Source organism: Chrysemys picta, chromosome 4 (assembly GCF_011386835.1).
Source record: "Chrysemys picta bellii isolate R12L10 chromosome 4, ASM1138683v2, whole genome shotgun sequence".
NCBI lineage: Eukaryota > Metazoa > Chordata > Testudines > Emydidae > Chrysemys > Chrysemys picta.
This window is the reverse complement of record NC_088794.1, coordinates 26858552-26875875: the sequence shown is the minus strand read 5'-3', so window position 1 is coordinate 26875875 and position 17324 is coordinate 26858552. Positions and strand designations below refer to the sequence as shown.

Sequence of the window (17324 nt, the reverse complement as noted above, 5' to 3'; positions counted from 1 at the left end):
TTAGGCTTCTAACTCCCATGGGAGATGAAGTGACCTGCCCCTCAGTCACAGAGTAAAGAATTGAATCCAGATCTTCTACATCCCCATCCTGTGCCTTAAGCACAAGATCCAACCAGCTGGAGTCACAGCTGGTGAGCTGCAGCCTTCCCTGGGCCTAGCAGGGGGTGCTCTGACTGGGGGCACTGATAATGCAGTGGGTGCAGGCCTGCAGTTCAGGTTCATCTTGTCCCCACGCTGGTCTGCACCAGTGCCCTGCTCATCAGTATCTGTGGAGGGGAGTTTTTTGCCCTTGACCAGGCACTGTGGCCATGCGGTTATCCCACTCTGACTCAGTTTCCCTGTACCCTTGCCTCTGAGGTGCCCACCAGTGATTGTCCCCAGTTAAACAGTTTCCTCACCCAGTCCCCGCTGTCTTATCTAAAAGCAGATGCAATGGGCAAAGGGGGGAGCAGGACAAGGAAAGTGTGAAGGACAAAGTGGGTTAAGATAGAAAGGTGGCTAGATGCATACTGAGGAAAGGGAAGCCAGCCCACAATGGCTGTCCCGCAGATAACAGAGCTCCTCTCAGCCCCCCCATCAGCAGTGATGCCATGTGTCTCACTCAGCTCAGGAAGTGTGCACGTCTGTCCTAGATTGGCATGTAGGCCAGATTCTGCTGGAAGCAGATCCAGCTCCCATTGAATTCGGTGGAAGTTGCACTGTGAGTTGCATCTCCTTTGACCTCCCCCAAAGACCCATCCCTTTGTAACCAAGGCAACCAGTTATCCCTTGTACCATCCACCCCAAATCACTTGCATCTAACTCATGCTTCACTCCAGCTCTCAAGTATGAACAACAGCCAGACACCTCTTGAAGTGCCCACTTCTAATCCTGCTGGGATGGTCATTAGGCTCCTTGATGGCTCTGTTTCCCTTTGCACCATCCCAGGGGCACAGACTGGGATCTACCCCTATATTCTGCTACAGTCCTAAATGTGGTGTCAAGCTGGCACTGTACTTGGTATTCAGCATTGCACTGAAAAGAACTACTCCACTGGCTTGAGCTTGAAACCTCCTTGGATGGGAACATTTTGATGAATGGGGTTCACTGGAGGCCGTGCTGGCAGAACCCCCACCCGCTTCACACCTGAGCAGTTCCACTAATGGAGCCTGTGGACACTGCAGCCTGCTCTTGGCAGAGTCTGCGCCGTTCTGGAACCTGCATCATTTAACGACAGAGCTTATGGGCACCTGGAACGCAAGAGGTTCACAGGACAGAGTTTCCACGTGCTGCAGGCCACTCCGGCCATGTCTGTAACCTCCTCTAACCTAGACCTTTTGGACAATGGTGCTCAGAGATCTCATGAGCTGGACTAGGGGCGTTTGCAGCCTTGTTGAACTGCAGTGGCTGAGCTGAGGGAGTGTGGCTGGTTAGGGAGCAGCTTAAACCCAAGATGGTTGGCTGATGAAGGTGACAAAGTCTCCGAGTTGTGCTGCTAGCAAAGACAGGAGCTCACCTGCTGGACCTTACGCTTTTCCAGCAGCTGTAGAGCTCTGGAGATGCTGAATTCAGCTTGACATTGGCAAAAGTTATCAGCTCAGCTGGGTCCTGGCAAAGTTCTCCAAAGTTCAGATGTTCGTGGTGACTGGCTCCGAAGTTAACCACCTGGCCTTCTAGGGCATGTTCAAGGACATGTGCTCTTGTGGAGGGTGCTTGGAGTTTCTAGGCCAAGCCATTTCTGGGGAGGTGCCTTCCCAAAAGCAAGTCAGGAGGAAAACATCTCCATTTGCACCCCTTGTGGCTGTCTGAGTGACCTCCAGAAATCTCTCCTCTGCCAGGAGACCACACAGGAGAAAGTGGAAGCAGAATGGAGGTGTTTCTGAGGGGCACAGAGGGAGATCAGGGGCTGAGGCTTAGGATGGAAAAAGCAAACTACAGCCTAGCCATGGAGTAGCTGCACTGCCTTGGCTCTATAAATAAGCCCCTTTCTCATGTGGGCAGCATTTCTCATGGTGATTAACAGGTTGTTTGTGATCCTCCCCTGGCTTTTTCTTAATTTGTGGGCAGATTACCCCCAACTAACCACAGTGAGCCATTCTTGTGTGTGGCTGCCTGGAGAGCTCACAGGGACAGTGCAGGTGGGGTGAAAGGCCTTGGGAGAGAGAGCGGTCAGTCTGAGTCCATATTTCACATGGCTAGCCTACCCCTCCCCGGCCACAGAATCCCTTCCCCTACCCTGATCAGACTGGTCATTCTCTAACTCTCTATTGTCCCCTCAATCCAGTCCTTTCCAGATCCAAATTGCTGACCCCCTGCCCACAAACATACCAGCCTTATCCCACTGTCACTCCCGCCCTCAGTCCAGACCTAGATTCCCTCACATGCACATCTGCTGCTGTGCTGCTCTCTGTCTTCCCACCCTGATCCAGATCCAAATTCTCTTCTGCTGTTTGTCCCCACCTTGACCTAGATCCAAATTCTCTCCTGCCCCATCCTGCTCTATGTGTGTGTCTGGAGCCAGCTCCCCCACTGCTGTCCTGTTTTCTCCCACCCCTACATCCAGAGCTCCTGTGGGATCCAGAGCACCCTGTACCTTTGCTGCTCTCTCTTGTTCCCTCCCCCCCCCAACATATTTCATGCAGCTGAGACTTTAAAATGCTCCTGGTGGCCTCTCATTTTTCTTAGGGGGGTTCCCTGCAGAGAGCCCTTTACCTGCACCTGTGTGGGACGGTGTTATCTGCTAATTGTTTGCTAATCAGCACTAATTGTGCTCTTGTCTGCCCTGGAATCGCACAGCACGTTGAACCTGCCATCGGAAATCACTACCAAGTGGCCTTATTATCAAGCCCCAATTAGGAACAAATGCACATTTCATTATCTTGTGACATGGTTATTTTTTTTTTACTGTGAACTTAATTAATTAAAGTTCAATTAATCCTAAAATTGCTGTTCCTCCCCTGCTGCGGATGTGATGGGGCAGCAGGGAGGAAGGCTGGGTTTGGAGACTTGCTCTCTGACTTGCGTTTGTTAAGCAGAAGCAGTAGGGGGGCACAGGTCATCCAAACTAACTCCTTGGAAGAGCTCCATTGTGATGGCCAAGCAAGGAGCATTCTGCGGCATGACTTTCCCATGATGCTCTCTGCCTGTTTCAGATGTCTAGGGAAACACACCGGAAATGTTGAGAGTTTGACCAGTTTTAGGATTTTTCCAAGCAAAACCAGATGGGCAGCTGAAGTCAGGGCTGCCTGGAGGGGACGGGGGGGACAAATGGGGCAATTCGCCCCGGGCCCCACAGGGGCCCCCACGAGAATATAGTATTCTATAGTATTGCAACTTTTTTTATGGAAGGGGCCCCCAAAATTGCTTTGCCCCAGGCCCCCTGAATCCTCTGGGCAGCCCTGGCTGAAGTGAATGACAAACTGGAAGCCACAAAGGAGCAAAACTAGGTCAGAACACACTTAACAATCCAGGACATGAGACTTAATCATGGCCTCATCCAACGAACATCCCCCAAAATCCAGCACCCATCTTCAGTTGCACATTCCCCTCACCCTGCAAACAGTGGGATGATAGAGATGGCACCAGGGAAAGCTCTGGCTGGCCTCCTGGGTAACCTGTTGATTCAAGAATTAGTCACATTAAATAGACATTATTCAGGGTGGGGTGGGGGAGTTTGGGCACTTAAGTCACATGGTCTTGTTTCTTCTCCCTGATTAGATGCTGTTTTAAAATAGGTCTCTGTCAGTGGGAGAGAGGAGTGCTTTGTGTTTAGGGGACTTGACTAGGATGCTGGGGACCTGAATTCAATTCTTGGCTCTGCCACAGATTCCTTGTGGGACCTTGGGAAAGTCACTTGGCTACCATCACATTAGCCAGCAACTTGTTTATATCATAATCACAATCAGAGCCAGATGGATAGGGAGAAAACTGATTTGCAGCAAATGAAAACTGTGAGTTTGATTACCTCAGGTACCTGGGGCTCACAGTGGGCAGACTGGCCTCAAAAAATTAACAAATCCCAGACAATTCACAGGTTTTAGCACGAGCAATCCTGTGTCCAAAAATGCAGTCTGACACTTCTTGGCTCCTACCCCCTGACATATCTCCCTTCTTTTCCCATAGGGTAAACGTTATAAAAATTCCCTGGAGACGGTGGGGACCCCGGATTCCAGCCGAGGGCGCAGTGAAAAGAAAACCATCAAGTAGGTGCCATGGGACAGCGCGAGAAGGGATGAAAGCCTCAGGTGTTGCCCTGGGGTGTGGTGTCTGCTCGAGGCAGCTTCCCAGTAGCTGAGAACTCCTGAACCCCAAACACCCACACATCCCCACACACTGTGCCTTGTACACCCTGCCCCCACACAGCCATGACAATCCACCAACACCCGCACGTCCCTTCACACTTCACGCTGTACACCCTTCCCCCACATAGCCATGACAATCCACAAACACCTGCACATCCCTACACACTGCACTCCATTCACCCTGCCGCCACACAGCCTTAACCCCCCACCAACCCCGCACATCCCCACAGACTGTGCCCCATTCACCCTGCCTCCACACAGCCTTAACACCCCACCAACACCCGCACATCCCCACACACTGTGCCCCTGTACACACTGCCTCCACACAGCCATGACAATCCACCAACACCCGCACATCCCCACACACTGTGCCCTATATACCCTGCCCCCACAGAGCTTTAACACCCCACCAACACCCGCATATCCCCACAGTCTATGCTCCATACAACCTGCCCACACACAGTCATGACAGTTCAACACCTGCACATCCCTACACACTGGACTCCATTCATCTTGCCTCACCCCCAGCCATAACACCCCACCAACACCCGCACATCCTCACACCCTTCCCCCACATAGCCATGAAAATCCACCAACACTGGCACATCCCCACACTCTATGCCCCATACACCTTGCACCCACACAGCCAAGACAATCCACCAACACCCAAACATCCCTACACACTGTGCCCCATACACCTCACCCCCCCACAGCCTCCACACCCCACCAACACCCGCACATCCCCATGGACTGTGCCCCATTCACCCTGCTCCCACACAGCCTTAACACACCACTAACATCCGCACACTCCTTCAATGTCCACAAATGCATCCATAGACCCAGAAACTCTGAACATTCCCACACCGTGATGCCTTCAAACAGCCCCATGCCTCTGCACCTCAACACTCCCCAGAGCATTGCCCACACTCCTGTGCCCCCAGACTATCCCATCCCACTTCCCCCCACACTCCTGCACCCTCAAATACTCCCACGCTCAGAGACTCCACACATGTATGCACCCCAAAATACTTCTTTTAGCCCCACCCCCAAACACACCCCTGTGCTCCCAAACAAACCACCCCCAAACTCTCTCACCCATCACTCCCAGCACACACACCTCTCCAAAGGCACACAGCTGCCTGACCCCCAAACACCCCCTGTCTCCTCCCCCAGATCAGACACCTCCCTGACACACACAGCCCCCCACACCAATCAGACACCAACCCCAGACTGCACCACTGCCTCGTGTGCACCCAGTCACGACCCACAAACTGTTCTCCCTTGCCCCCAACACCCCCCCCCATCTAAACACTCCAGTGCTGCCCCTGTTCGCCAGCCCTGAGCGAAAACAGAGCCTACCAAAGCCAGATCCAGGCTTCATGTCTCCCTGCCCCCTCAGGCAGCAGGCAACCACCTCCTGGGAGGCCAGGGGACTGTCCCCAGGGCTGCGAGTGCTCAGAACTGTCTCCTCAGGGTGGGCAAAGCCAGGGCCTCGGGTCCCTCATGCCAGGCTTGTAGCCATGGTGGCAGGGCTTGGTGAGGCTGTTAGGCCATCATGCTGCATCATGCCCACAGGGGCTGCTGATCTCCAGCCACGGTCTGCTATAAAAGACCAGGTCCTGCAGCAGCTAGTTCCCCTGGTTCTTCCTTCTTCCTGCATGGCCCATGCTCCCCAAAGGGCAGCCAGGGTACATGGAGGGGCAGGGATCCTAGCTGCTCTCCACATTGACAGCCATTGAGGTAACCAATTGAATCTGGGCTCCCATGCCCACCCCGTCCTGGCCCTGCTGGACACCTCCTTCTGCAGAAGCCTGCTTGGCTTGGACCAACCACAATGAGATTTATTCTTCTCTATTCACATCTCAGCATCCAGAAGTCCCCCCTGCCCTATAAAGGGAGGGGGAGGTGCCTCATGGTCCCCTGTGACCCACAGGGGAGGGAAGACACCTCGGGGTCCCCTTTGCCCCATAGAGGGATGGGGAGATGCCTCAGGGTCCCCTCTGCCCCACAGAGGGAGGGGGAGGTGCCTCAGGATCACCTCTGCCCTACAGGGATAGGGGACACCTCAGGTTCTCTCTGTCTCACAACAAGCGGGGCCCTGCTATTCACTCGGCTGTCTCCAGGATGTCTCACCCCACTCTCATGCACTCCCATGGTGCGCTCTGGGGGAATATTGGCCAAAGCCAGGACTTTTCTCGGTGCTTCTCTTTGTTCAGAGGCCAAGACAGCATTCAAAGACAGAGACGCCAATGGGGCAGTCCCCATATCCACTCTGCAAAGGACATGGGGCCGAGGGCTGTAATGTGTGACTGGGCTGTGCTGCAGGAGGGCTCCTAGGACGTGTGCACTTGGGTGAGAAATGGTGTGAAGGGCTAGTGATGGGCCAGGGGTGCTGTAACGTCATGCAATGGGGCAGTGCCCACTGGGGCAGTAAGATGGGCCCTCAGGGGAACTGGGCCCTGTGACTATGACTGGGCCCCAGGTGGCTCCTACCCACCCGCGCCAGGACAGCGATATTGGTCAGCACTCTGCCTGTTTCCCCCACACTGCCCTGGAAACCTGGCGTTCCCTTCTGTGTGGCCTGCGTGGCTGGGGGGAGGGCAGCTCGCCAGGGAGGGGGCAGTCCTGGGAGGAGGGACGGGTGGATAACTGGCGCACTTCAGCCTGGCGAGGGACATTGTCATGTCTGTCGCTCCTCCAGGCTGAGCCTGTCATCTTCCACTGCCTTCCTGAGGAGCGGCCGCTTCCAGTGGGTCTGTGGCTGCTTCCTCCTGCCACCAAGCCTATGTGGTGTCTTGCGGAGCTTATGTCATGCCAAGCTCTCTTCTCACCCACCGTGACCAGGGCTGCCCCTCCATGGGCTGGCCAGTAGTGCAGTTATTGTGGCACTTTGGCTGGGGATCAAGTGTGTGCACACAGGGTCCCTGGGTGCATGGGATCTCCCCTAGCGTAGGCCCAAGGGTGACAGCGTCTGTCCTCATGTGGGCCAGGGGACCATGGGCAACATGCCCCTTCAGACAGTGCCCGCATGGCAGCCCCGTTGCAAGCTCCAGACCTGGTTGATGTCACTGACCACGCTGATGAGTGAAGTGATGAGAGGTGAGGTCCGTGGTGAGTCGCAGAGGAGTGGTGTGCAGGCTGCCCCCTGAGGAGAGGAGTCATTCAGGGGACAAAGAGCTAGCCTGAGACACGCCATCCTACACTGCAGACACTCACCCCATCCACTCCTCAGACACTCCACCCTCTCTCTCTGGGAGGGTCTGCCCACTCCCCAGGGGGTACGCTGCCCACTCAAGACTCTTCGCGCTCTCTCCTCGGGACTCGAAAGCTGCCACTTCCCAGAAGCCTCGCAGGTCTCCCAGCACCAGTGACGAGAGACTCTCCAGACAGCTCAGCCTCCGATGCCCAACGACCTGGCCCTGACTGAGGGAGAGAGCTGCAAATCAGAGAGCCTTTGTCTCTCCCTCTCTCCTCCACCCTCTCTTCTCTCTTTCTCTCCCCACCTCCCTCTTTTCCCCTCCCTGCCTCTCCTCCACTTTCTCTCTCCCTTTCCCCCTTCCCTCCACTGGGTTGTGAGCGAGCCTTGTGCTTGGAGGCGAAAGGCAGTGGCCCCCGGGGCACGCGCAGCCCCCTCTCCTCGGCCTTTCATCTCGCTCTGTGTGTTTGGAGAGGCCGTTTCATGCCAGAACCGCAGGAGGACTGGAGGAATTAATGAGGGGAGCCGGGGCTGAGTGCAGGCATGCAGCCTGCTGGGGACCTTTGAAGTCTCTGATGAATTTGCCGCAGTACCACTTGACTTCAAAGGTGCTGCTTGTCGGATCCCACGTACTCCAGGTCGAGCACCAGGAAGCCATTGGCGGCTCTCTGAAGTCAGGAGGCGATGGGTAGATACGGCTTGTCTCAGGATCTGTCCATGGCATGAAGTGACCTATTTAGAGTCTGAGGAGATGTACAGCCAGGCAGACGCAGTGCACGCCCTGCTGAATCACGCTCCCTGGCTCCCGCTGCACCGCCAAGTGGGGACTGACCTTGTCCCGCAGGATGGGACAAGAGGGTTACCCTTGGTACAGGTTTTCTAGGAGAGGAGGGTCTCACATCTGGAGCAGAGTGTCATTAGTTCTGGATCCTGTAGGGAGAGATTACACATCTGGAGCAGGGTGTCAGTTGTGGATCCTGCAGGGAGAGGTCTCACATCTGGAGCAGGGTTTCATTTGTCCTGGATCCTTCAGAGAGGAGTTGCACAACTGGAGCAGGATGTCGGTAGCTCTGGATCCTGGCTGCACATCTGGAGCAGGTGTCAGTAGCTCTGGATTAGAGAGGGGCCCCACATCTGGGGCAGGGTGCTATTAGCTCTGGTTCTCCACCTCTGCTGTATTAAGATGAGTCCTGGTGATGGACAATGCCTATCTAGGTAGAAGACAGACAGGGAATAAGAACCCCCTGCTGGATTCATCTTCCATCCCTCTCAGGTTTTTAGTGTCTAGTTTCAAATACTAGTCCTGTGTGTCTCTTGAGTTGCTCCCTGGGTCCCTCTCCTCTCTCCAGCTGGGTTTTTTAGCAAATCTCAAAGTGATGGCTGAGCAAGTCTGACTATAGTCCTGGCCCAGTGTCCCTCAGAGGCCAATCTGGGGAGATCCTGATGGACTCCCAACTTTATCAAATGTTCTTAGAATCTTTCCATTCCCCAAATCCCACGTCTTCCCATGCTTTGGGAACTGGGTGTTGAGTCCTGCCAGCTCATTTCCCCCTTGTCTGAAGATGACATTCCCCACAGCATGCTGACCTCCAGTGTCTTGGAAGATGTCAGTCGTTCCTCAAGACTGTTGTGGATTCTGTCGCTGTCCCAATGCTGAAGGGGCTACGTTTTGTACTGCCCCATTGCCAGCTCTAGCGATAATATTGTGAGTCTCGAGCAACTGGGTGTTTTCCTGATGACCCCAGCTCTTGGGCTCGTGAGTCTGTGAGAATCTCAGCTTCTGTGGTAACACCTACAGTGCGTTCCCAGCCCAGTAATGGTTGCCAAGAAAGCTTGAGAGTGTGACTCCCTAATACTCCCAAACCGCCTCATTTTTAGGCCAATCTCATGTTTTTGGGGGCGTACCTCCTGATTTCTGAATGCCTGGAGCCATCAGTTCTGCCATCATCCGGGGGGCAGGGTACTTGGGATGTGGCGAGAACTGCCTTGAAGCTGTTCCCAGGAACAGAGCAGGGAGCCTGGCGAGACATTACCAGATTGCCGTGTCCAGCGGACTCTCCTTTAACCTGCGCTCCATCTCTCTCTCTCTCCTACCAGCTTCTGGAGGCACCTGCTCCTGTCTTTCTGATGCTCTTCCTCCGTTTGTCCCCAGTCCATCCTCCCTCCGTGTGTGCGTGGGTGTGTATGTGTGTGGCAGGCCAATGCTGCTACAGCTGTGGCTTTTCTTTCGCAGGAGGAGACGGAGCTGCTCTCCTTTCTAACCTGGCTTCTTTCTGGTTTTGGTGGGGAGGGGGTTGATTTTTTTTCTCCTTCCTCCCCTTGCAGGAATTCAGATTCTCTCTCTTGTATTTCCCTTTTCTTTCTCCCCTCTTCTCCGGCCGATGTAGTGATCTAGACAGAGACTTTTGGAATAACAATGACAACACAGTGCAGCAGAAATGGAGCTCCTACCCTCCCAAGGAGTTTATACTAAACATTTCACCTTACGCCCCATACGGTGATCCACGACTTTCCCTCAAGTGAGTCTCTCGTTACCTGGTTTGATCATGTGTAGTGAGTATATGCGCAACCCACCACCCACCCACCCACCCTCTCCTCCCCTTCACCCTCCTCCTCTTCCTCTTTGCTCCACCTCTTCTCCTGACACACTCCACCCCCATGGGCAGACAGCCATGGAGACGAGCAACCCCTCCTGCCCTTCCCCCTCCCCCCTTATCTCAGTGGTTCCCAACCAGTGGCACGGGCGCCAGTACTGGTACGCCAGGCCAGTTCCCTGGGCTCAGCCCCTCGCTCCCTTAGGCTCAAATCCAAGTCAGAGAGAGCGTTGCCAGGGACTTCAGTGGCTCTTCATAAGGCACCGCTGCATCAGGCTGCCCCCTTTCGAGGCTGGGTCCAAGCTCCAGGGTGGGATAGAGCACAGCCCACCGAATGGGAAGCAGTGGTGGGCACTGGCTGGCACAGCTGTGGCCTCGGGACCTGATCCAAAGCTCACGCCAGCCAATGAGAAGCTTGCCATTGACTTGGCCAAGGTTTGGCTCAGGCCCTTCACCTGCTAGACTGGAACAGCTGCCCCAATGGATTGGGAACCACTGCCCTAAGTGACTCACTGAGAGAGGCTAGCACCCCCCTCCCGCTGCCCCAGGTCCCCTCTGCTCTCCCTTCCCCGCCCCCGTGACCCCCTTCTCTGCAGCACAGGATGGGGTTGCGCGTTTGGGTCCCCCCTCAGCGTGTACTCTGCATTTGCACTGTGTGGTGGTGACTCTGGTGCTGGTAAGCTCTCACTAACATGGCTTTTCTTTCCCTCTGCCTGTACTGGTGCCTCTCCTAACAGTTTTCTCCATTGTTTAACCCCTCGTTGTCTATGGGATAACGTAACTTTGCTGCCATCACACACCACCGAGCCGGGGCCGCCTGTTGTTTTTTCTCTCCTCTCCCTGTTGCCGAAGGCTCCCCCCCAGCCCTTTCTTTTGCAGTGCTGATGTCTCTCTTTCTCTCTCTGTCTGTCTGTCTCTTGTCTGTCTGTCCCTCTCTTTCTCTCTCTCTCTCTTTCTCCCCCCACGTGTGGCCTCCTCCCCGCCACCCCCCCTCGCGCCCATCCTGGTGGATCTGGCCCACCCCAGTGGCTCTCTGCTGTCGGGCGCTAAGTTGGCCGCCTCTTCCGCTTCGGGGTTGGCGGGGGAGCGAGAAGGACGCCTGGGGGAGAAGCAGCAGCTACGAGAGGACGGCATGAAGAGCAGCCTGTCTGCCCACAGCGAGCCCAGCAATGGGAAGGCGGGGAGAGGCCGATGGCACGCGGTGCAGAGCCACCTAGCAGCAGGGAAGCTCAGCCTATCCAAGTGAGTGAGAGTGCTTCACAGGCCCAGCCCGGCCCCACGAGGCACTGCAGCATGGGGTCCAGCAGAGCACGGGGTTGGGTGACTATCCTGCTGTTTGAGTGGCTTATCCGCCCCACTGGGGTCAGGCAGGGGGTCCAGGAGAATGTGGGATCGTGTGAGGGGATTACCCCACCCCAGTGGGATCGGACAGGGCAGTCTGGAATGTCTGAGATGGCAGGAAACACGTCGCCACCTGATGGGAATTTAACCCCGTGTGTGATGAGAATCCCCTTGATCCTTGGCAAAGTATTGTCATTATCTCCATTGCGGTAGCATCTGGGGGCCCCCAGTCAGAACCCAGGGCCCCAGTGTGGAATCCCTGTCATTGGAAAACAGGTTTGACAGCCACCTGTCAGCACTCGTCTAGGTACACTTGGTCCTGCCTTAGGTAAGGGGGATGGACTGGATGACGTCCTGAGGTCCTTTCCAGCCCTCTATTTCTGTGATTATGCTAGGCACTGTGCAAGCAGGAAAAGACAGTCTCTGCCCCAAAGAGCTTACAATCAAAGTAGAAGGCTAGAGACCACAGGTGGGTCTAGACAGGAGAGTTTGAAGGAGGACACCGAGGTGTCTTTGTGGATGTCCATGGGGAGCTTCTGCTGTGCGTGAGGGAGAGAGCATGAAGGGGCCTGTCTGAACATTTAACAAGTGGATGATGGAGGCCCTGGCAAAGCAGAAGGGGAGCCGACGTCTTGGCGGCATTGAAGAGACATTGGGTAGGATGGGGCTAGGCTGGAGAGGACCTTGAAAGTGAGAAGTCATTTGTGTTTGATGTGGTGGAGGAGGAGCCAGCAGAGCGGTGGAAGGAGAGGGGTGAGAATGTCAAAGCTACAAGCCTGGAAAATGATCTTTGTGATGGTGTTTTGAACAGGAGATAAGTGGGGCAGGACTGCTTTTGTCAAGGCCAGAGAGGAGGAGGTTGGTCAAGACGGGGTGGGCGTGGATGAAACTATTAGAGGTATGGATGGAAAAGGAAGGCCGGATCTTAGAGGTGGTGTGCAGGAGAACGTGTAGACCCAGCCTGGATGTGAGGACCTACAGAAAGGGCCAAGGCAAAGATGACGCCTAGATTACAGACCTAGGCAACAGGAATGATGGTGGGGTTGTCCATGGCGACTGAGAGAGGAGCGTGAGGAGAGGCCTTAGTGAGTGGGGGTGGGTGGGTGAAAATTAATTAATTTGATTTCCAAATACCAGGGGCCGTTCCCATGTCACTGTTGCTAGGTGGCTGGTTCCCCCAGCTGGCAGAGCTGCACCCTCCGCAGTGGGGCAGCACCCCCCGAGCAGCCCCGTGGATGTGCTTGAGTCAGTTAATCCTGGGGATACTGCCTGCTACATGGGCCTGGAAGGGAGATCGCCTGCCCAATGCTCAGTCTCCTGGGGATCAGTGCTAGAAGTGGGGGAGACTTAGAGGTACCAGGCAGGCTAGGGGTTATGCCTACATTTCTGCAAGTATCTGGGGGTAGGGGGAGTGAGCAAGGTAGGAGGCTGCTCAGCTGGCTTTCTACCCCTTCCATGCTTAGTACCAAGCCGGAGGGGGGGTGGGGGTGGGGAGGCTCTGGTAACTTACTAGTGAATTGCTCCAATGGGTGAACACTCCAATATGGAGTCATTGGTTTGTGTTGTGAAACAGCTGGTAGATTGCCCCACTCTGGGGCCATCCCATTCCTACCCTAGGGGGCAGGACCATTCTTAGCCCCACCCCATGGAGGGGGCTAACGGCAGTAGTGACTTCTTGGAGTCCATTCTGTGTCCAGATTTGGTCTAACTTTTGCAATAAACTAAATTTTTGGGCCCCAACATTTTGCTCCCTTAGTCTGATGTCAGAGGGGAACTTGGAGAAAAGTTTGAGGTTTATCAGAGTTAGAAAAAAACAGAATTTCTTTAGGAGACTCGTAACTCAGTTTGGCTTAAAGGTTTTGGACCAGATTCTGGGCTGCTGTAAATTGGCATAGCTCTATTCATTTACATGCAGCTACAGTGATTTGCAACAGATTGAGGATCTGGCCCTAAATTTCTAATCTCTGTTGGTTAAACTGCCTGAGATCCAGGAAGGTACAGACTCCAATGGTGCAGTATTTAACTCAGATACTATGCTGTGCTGTAATTCACTGAATATCATGTATAATTCTGCACCCTAACTAGAAATACAGCAAAGTAGAAGAACATATATAGATGTATGGTGTGTTTTCACATATAATTGTGTCGAAATATATTCATTTAAAAAAAACTAAGGAAATTCCCAGACAAAATGCTTTGTTAAGATGCCAGTAAGGTTTTAATAACATATTCAAATTTGTCATTTAAAATTTTGTTAGAGTCTTATTGTTATAAAGAATAATTTGAAAGCCAGGAAATTGTAAGTTAAGATTCAATTTACAAAAAAAGAAAAGAAAGAAAGAAACTGTGGAAATTCAGAGTTAAGGTTCCATAAATAACCTTAACTCTGTCCCTGAACAACCTTCTGTATCCCTGAGACATTTTTCCAATGGCCCTTTCCATACATTTCCTATATGAGCTACATGCCTCTTCTATAGAGACCCCTTTCTGTCTTATGATATGCAAACTGCATTATCGCTGCATTGAAACAACATACCCAGCTACAATCCCTCCTCAAATCCACACTCCTGGACTGTGTCAGGCAGAGCACCTGCCTCCTACCCATTTGATACAGAGTAAAGATCTCTCCTTCCCACCCACAAATACCCACTGGAGCAAGACAGGACAACACTCACATCACACTTTCTATATATGGTCCCCAGACACATTACCTGTTCCAGAGAGGACTCGTTCAGGTGTTCAGATACCATGGGGGTGGGAGTAGTGATGGATAGATGGAAGGATGGATATATACATCTAAGGTGGGATGGATGGATGAGTGTGCATAAGGATAGATAGATAGATAGATAGATAGATAGATAGATAGATAGATAGATAGATAGATAGATAGATAGATAGATAGCAGGGTGTAACTAGCTAGCTAGCTAGATTTGACAAACTTTTGAAAATGACTTGAAGCACTTGGCACAGGCACCAGTCTATGACATGTGGTTAGTGCATTTAAGAGTGGGAAATGGGGCAGAGTTAGGGTGTTTGAGAAAATTTAGCTTTGAATTTCTAGACTGTAATGCCTTTGCATTGTCATGAATTTCCCCTTGGCTTTGTCTTTACTGCTTTTTTAAATACAATGGCCCCTGTTTTAAGAAGGTTTCTAGCAGAGGGAATTGATCTGCTTTACAGACCTGGTTGTATTTTAATGAAGTTCCTTTTGTTGGGGAGTAACACAGCCACTCCTGTAGCTGACACCTATGATGGGGCTCTCCATTGCATTGTGTGTCTGGAGGAGGTCGACCTGCACTCACTTGTGCCATAGGAATAGCAGTATCCCGGGGGTGGGAGTAGGTACTAGCAGATGCCAGAGTGCCAGGTGTGCTTGATGCCAGGTTCATACAGTCCCCTCTGCATCAGAAGCGGCTCCCATGCGTCAGTTACTGCTGATAGAAATTTATATATTCCGCTGGCTCGGGGCCTAGAGCAGCCAATTTTAGTTTCCTGTGACTGAGAGGTTGTAAATTGGACTAATTTAGGATTTGATAGAAAACTGAAATGAGGTTGCCGAGTATGGAAGCGAAGGCAGCGGCTGGGAAAGGCCCATCTCTGCTTCATAGCAGGCAGCACAGGGGCCGCCCTTGGGGACTCGTCACCCAGATGGCGTTGCTCCTTCCGAATCATGTTTGCCAAGGAACCCAAAAATATACGCCAAGCCAGAGGCAATGCCAGCTGGGTGGCACCTCTCCAGGGCACCTGGGGCTTTGAGGTGGACTCTCTGCTTATTCAGGACTTTACTTTTTCTCTTTCCCTTTACTCTTTCTTGATCTCTCTCTTTCTCGATCTTTCTTTTTTCTCTCCCTCTCTCCTTTCTGCTCTCTGCGTGATGCACGAAGGCACAGCTTCACCATTGTGTTTCAGCCATAATTACAGCCCAAACCCACATGGAAAGTAGACAAGGTTTTCCTGCTGCTGCCACGGTGAAAGCGATTCCCCCAGGGCCCGGCTGGTATGTGCCACGGAGGTGGCATCTGCTGCCACCGTGGCTGGGCTGTTCTTCCTTTGTACCCTTGGGAACCATGCAGGGTCTTAGGTTTGAAATGACCATCAGGGTGGATGGTGAATACCCTGGCCTCAGCCCAGCCGGCTGCTACAGGGACGTCTCAGACGAAGGCATGTCCTCATGGCAGCAGCAGAGCTGGGGGACAAAGAGGTTAGTTGGGTCCTGGCCACATGCTCCTCTGTTCAACCACATGTTTAGCTACCTGCTTCATTGACTGTCCAGCTGAGTGTCTAACTGGGTGCTCTGTATGTGTGCACAGCCATGTGCTCTGCCTTGCGCCCAGCCATGTGCTCAGGTGCATGCTCTCATGTGACAGCTGTGTGCTCAGCAACAGGCTTTGTCAAATATCCAGGAAGTGTGTGCTCAGCTGTGGGCTCCATCATGTCTTCAGCCAGGTGCTCCGTTGCATTCCCAGTTGGGGCGCTTGCCATGTGTTCCATCGTGTGCCCAGCTACGTGCTACTTTGCATGCTCAGTTTTGTCTGGCTGTGCTCTACCATGTATCTGGCTGTGTGTTTATCTGAGTGTTCTGCCATGTATCTGGCTCTGTGTTTATCTGGGTGCTCTGCCATGTATCTGGCTCTGTGTTTATCTGAGTGCTCTACCATGTGCCTGGCTGTGTGTTTATCTGGTGCTTTACCATGTATCTGGCTGTGTGTTTATCTGGGTGCTCTGCCATGTATCTGGCTCTGTGTTTATCTGGGTGCTCTACCATGTGCCTGGCTGTGTGTTTATCTGGTGCTTTACCATGTATCTGGCTGTGTGTTTATCTGGGTGCTCTGCCATGTATCTGGCTGTGTGTTTATCTGGGTGCTTTACCATGTGCCTGGCTGCATGCTTAGCCATGTGATCACCCATGGGTCTGGCTGCATGGTTAGCTAGTTGTACCACTGCATTGTCTTGCCACGTGCTCTGTCCTGGGTCAGCCCATGAGCTCCGTATCTCATGCCCAGATGAGCCCCTGTCCCCACGTGGGCAGCTGGCTGTATTTTTCAGCTGTTCCACCAGGGTTCAAACATTGCAAAGGACAGATCGTGACCTGGCCGTTGTCCCTTTGGAGTCAGTGATGCAGCTCTGATTTACCCCGGCTGAGCATCTGGCCCTTAAATGCAGACCCATCTTGAAAGCTAAAAAACACAGATGCAAGAGACAAGCAGGCATCTTTCCCCTCTCTGCAGGGCAAAGGAAAGCTTGAGTCCAGGGGCTTTCACCTCATGGCTGGGCTTTGGGCTGCCTCCCTATTGGCACTGAACCATCACCAGCATGTTTGTGGTGGGGGCAGAGGAAGGGGCAGCCAGTCAGGAGAGAGAATACTGGGAAGTCATTGCCCTATGCATGCGCCAGGCCTGACGTTGCCGCTGTGCCCCAGGGAATGTGCACAGTACACTTGAGGGGCTTCTGTGGTGCTTGACCTCAGAACCTGAGTGGCTGGGAATGCGCCTTTTTCACAACAGCTTGGCCTGAATTTTGCTGAGGAGCCCGGTCCCGGGACTTTGGAGAGCCCCCAACCTCACAGTCCCTTTCAGGGACTGAGTGGCTGTCCAGCTGCAGCCAATGAGGAAAGGGGCGTTTCCCACATGACGGGAAGCAGTGCAGACACTGGGGGGTTCGCCTTCACGCAGCAGCCTAATTAGCTCAGAAAGGAGGTCAGCCAGCGTGCTGAGAAGGCACAGGCTTCCCGCGAGCCGAGTGGGAAAGGAACGGGGACAGCAGTATCCCCAACGTCGGCTCACGGACACACCAAGCCCTCAAGGATCGGACAGAGTCTGGGAGACATGGAGTGGGGCGGACGGGCAGACGAGATGGCCATGGGGCAGAGAGCTTGCGCCTCTGGGAAGGAAGAGACAGGGCCAAAACCTAGAG

At 53.5% G+C, this 17324-nt stretch overlaps 1 protein-coding gene across 10 annotated transcripts in view; it reads left to right on the top strand.

Moving 5' to 3' along the window:
• SYT7 (synaptotagmin 7) overlaps positions 1–17324 on the top strand; it is a 167105-nt gene that overhangs the window by 89201 nt on the left and 60580 nt on the right. For 3 of the 10 annotated variants that reach the window (XM_024110634.3, XM_005289206.4, XM_065591828.1), the window contains exons 3-5: positions 4102–4181; positions 9864–9995; positions 11097–11312. In XM_024110634.3, coding sequence (XP_023966402.1) covers positions 4102–4181; positions 9864–9995; positions 11097–11312 — 428 coding nt within the window. Of the gene's footprint in view, positions 1–4101; positions 4182–9863; positions 9996–11096; positions 11313–12938; positions 15613–17324 lie in introns of those variants that run through there. The other 7 variants (XM_005289207.5, XM_065591829.1, XM_042858163.2 and 4 more) reach the window with 4 other exon arrangements.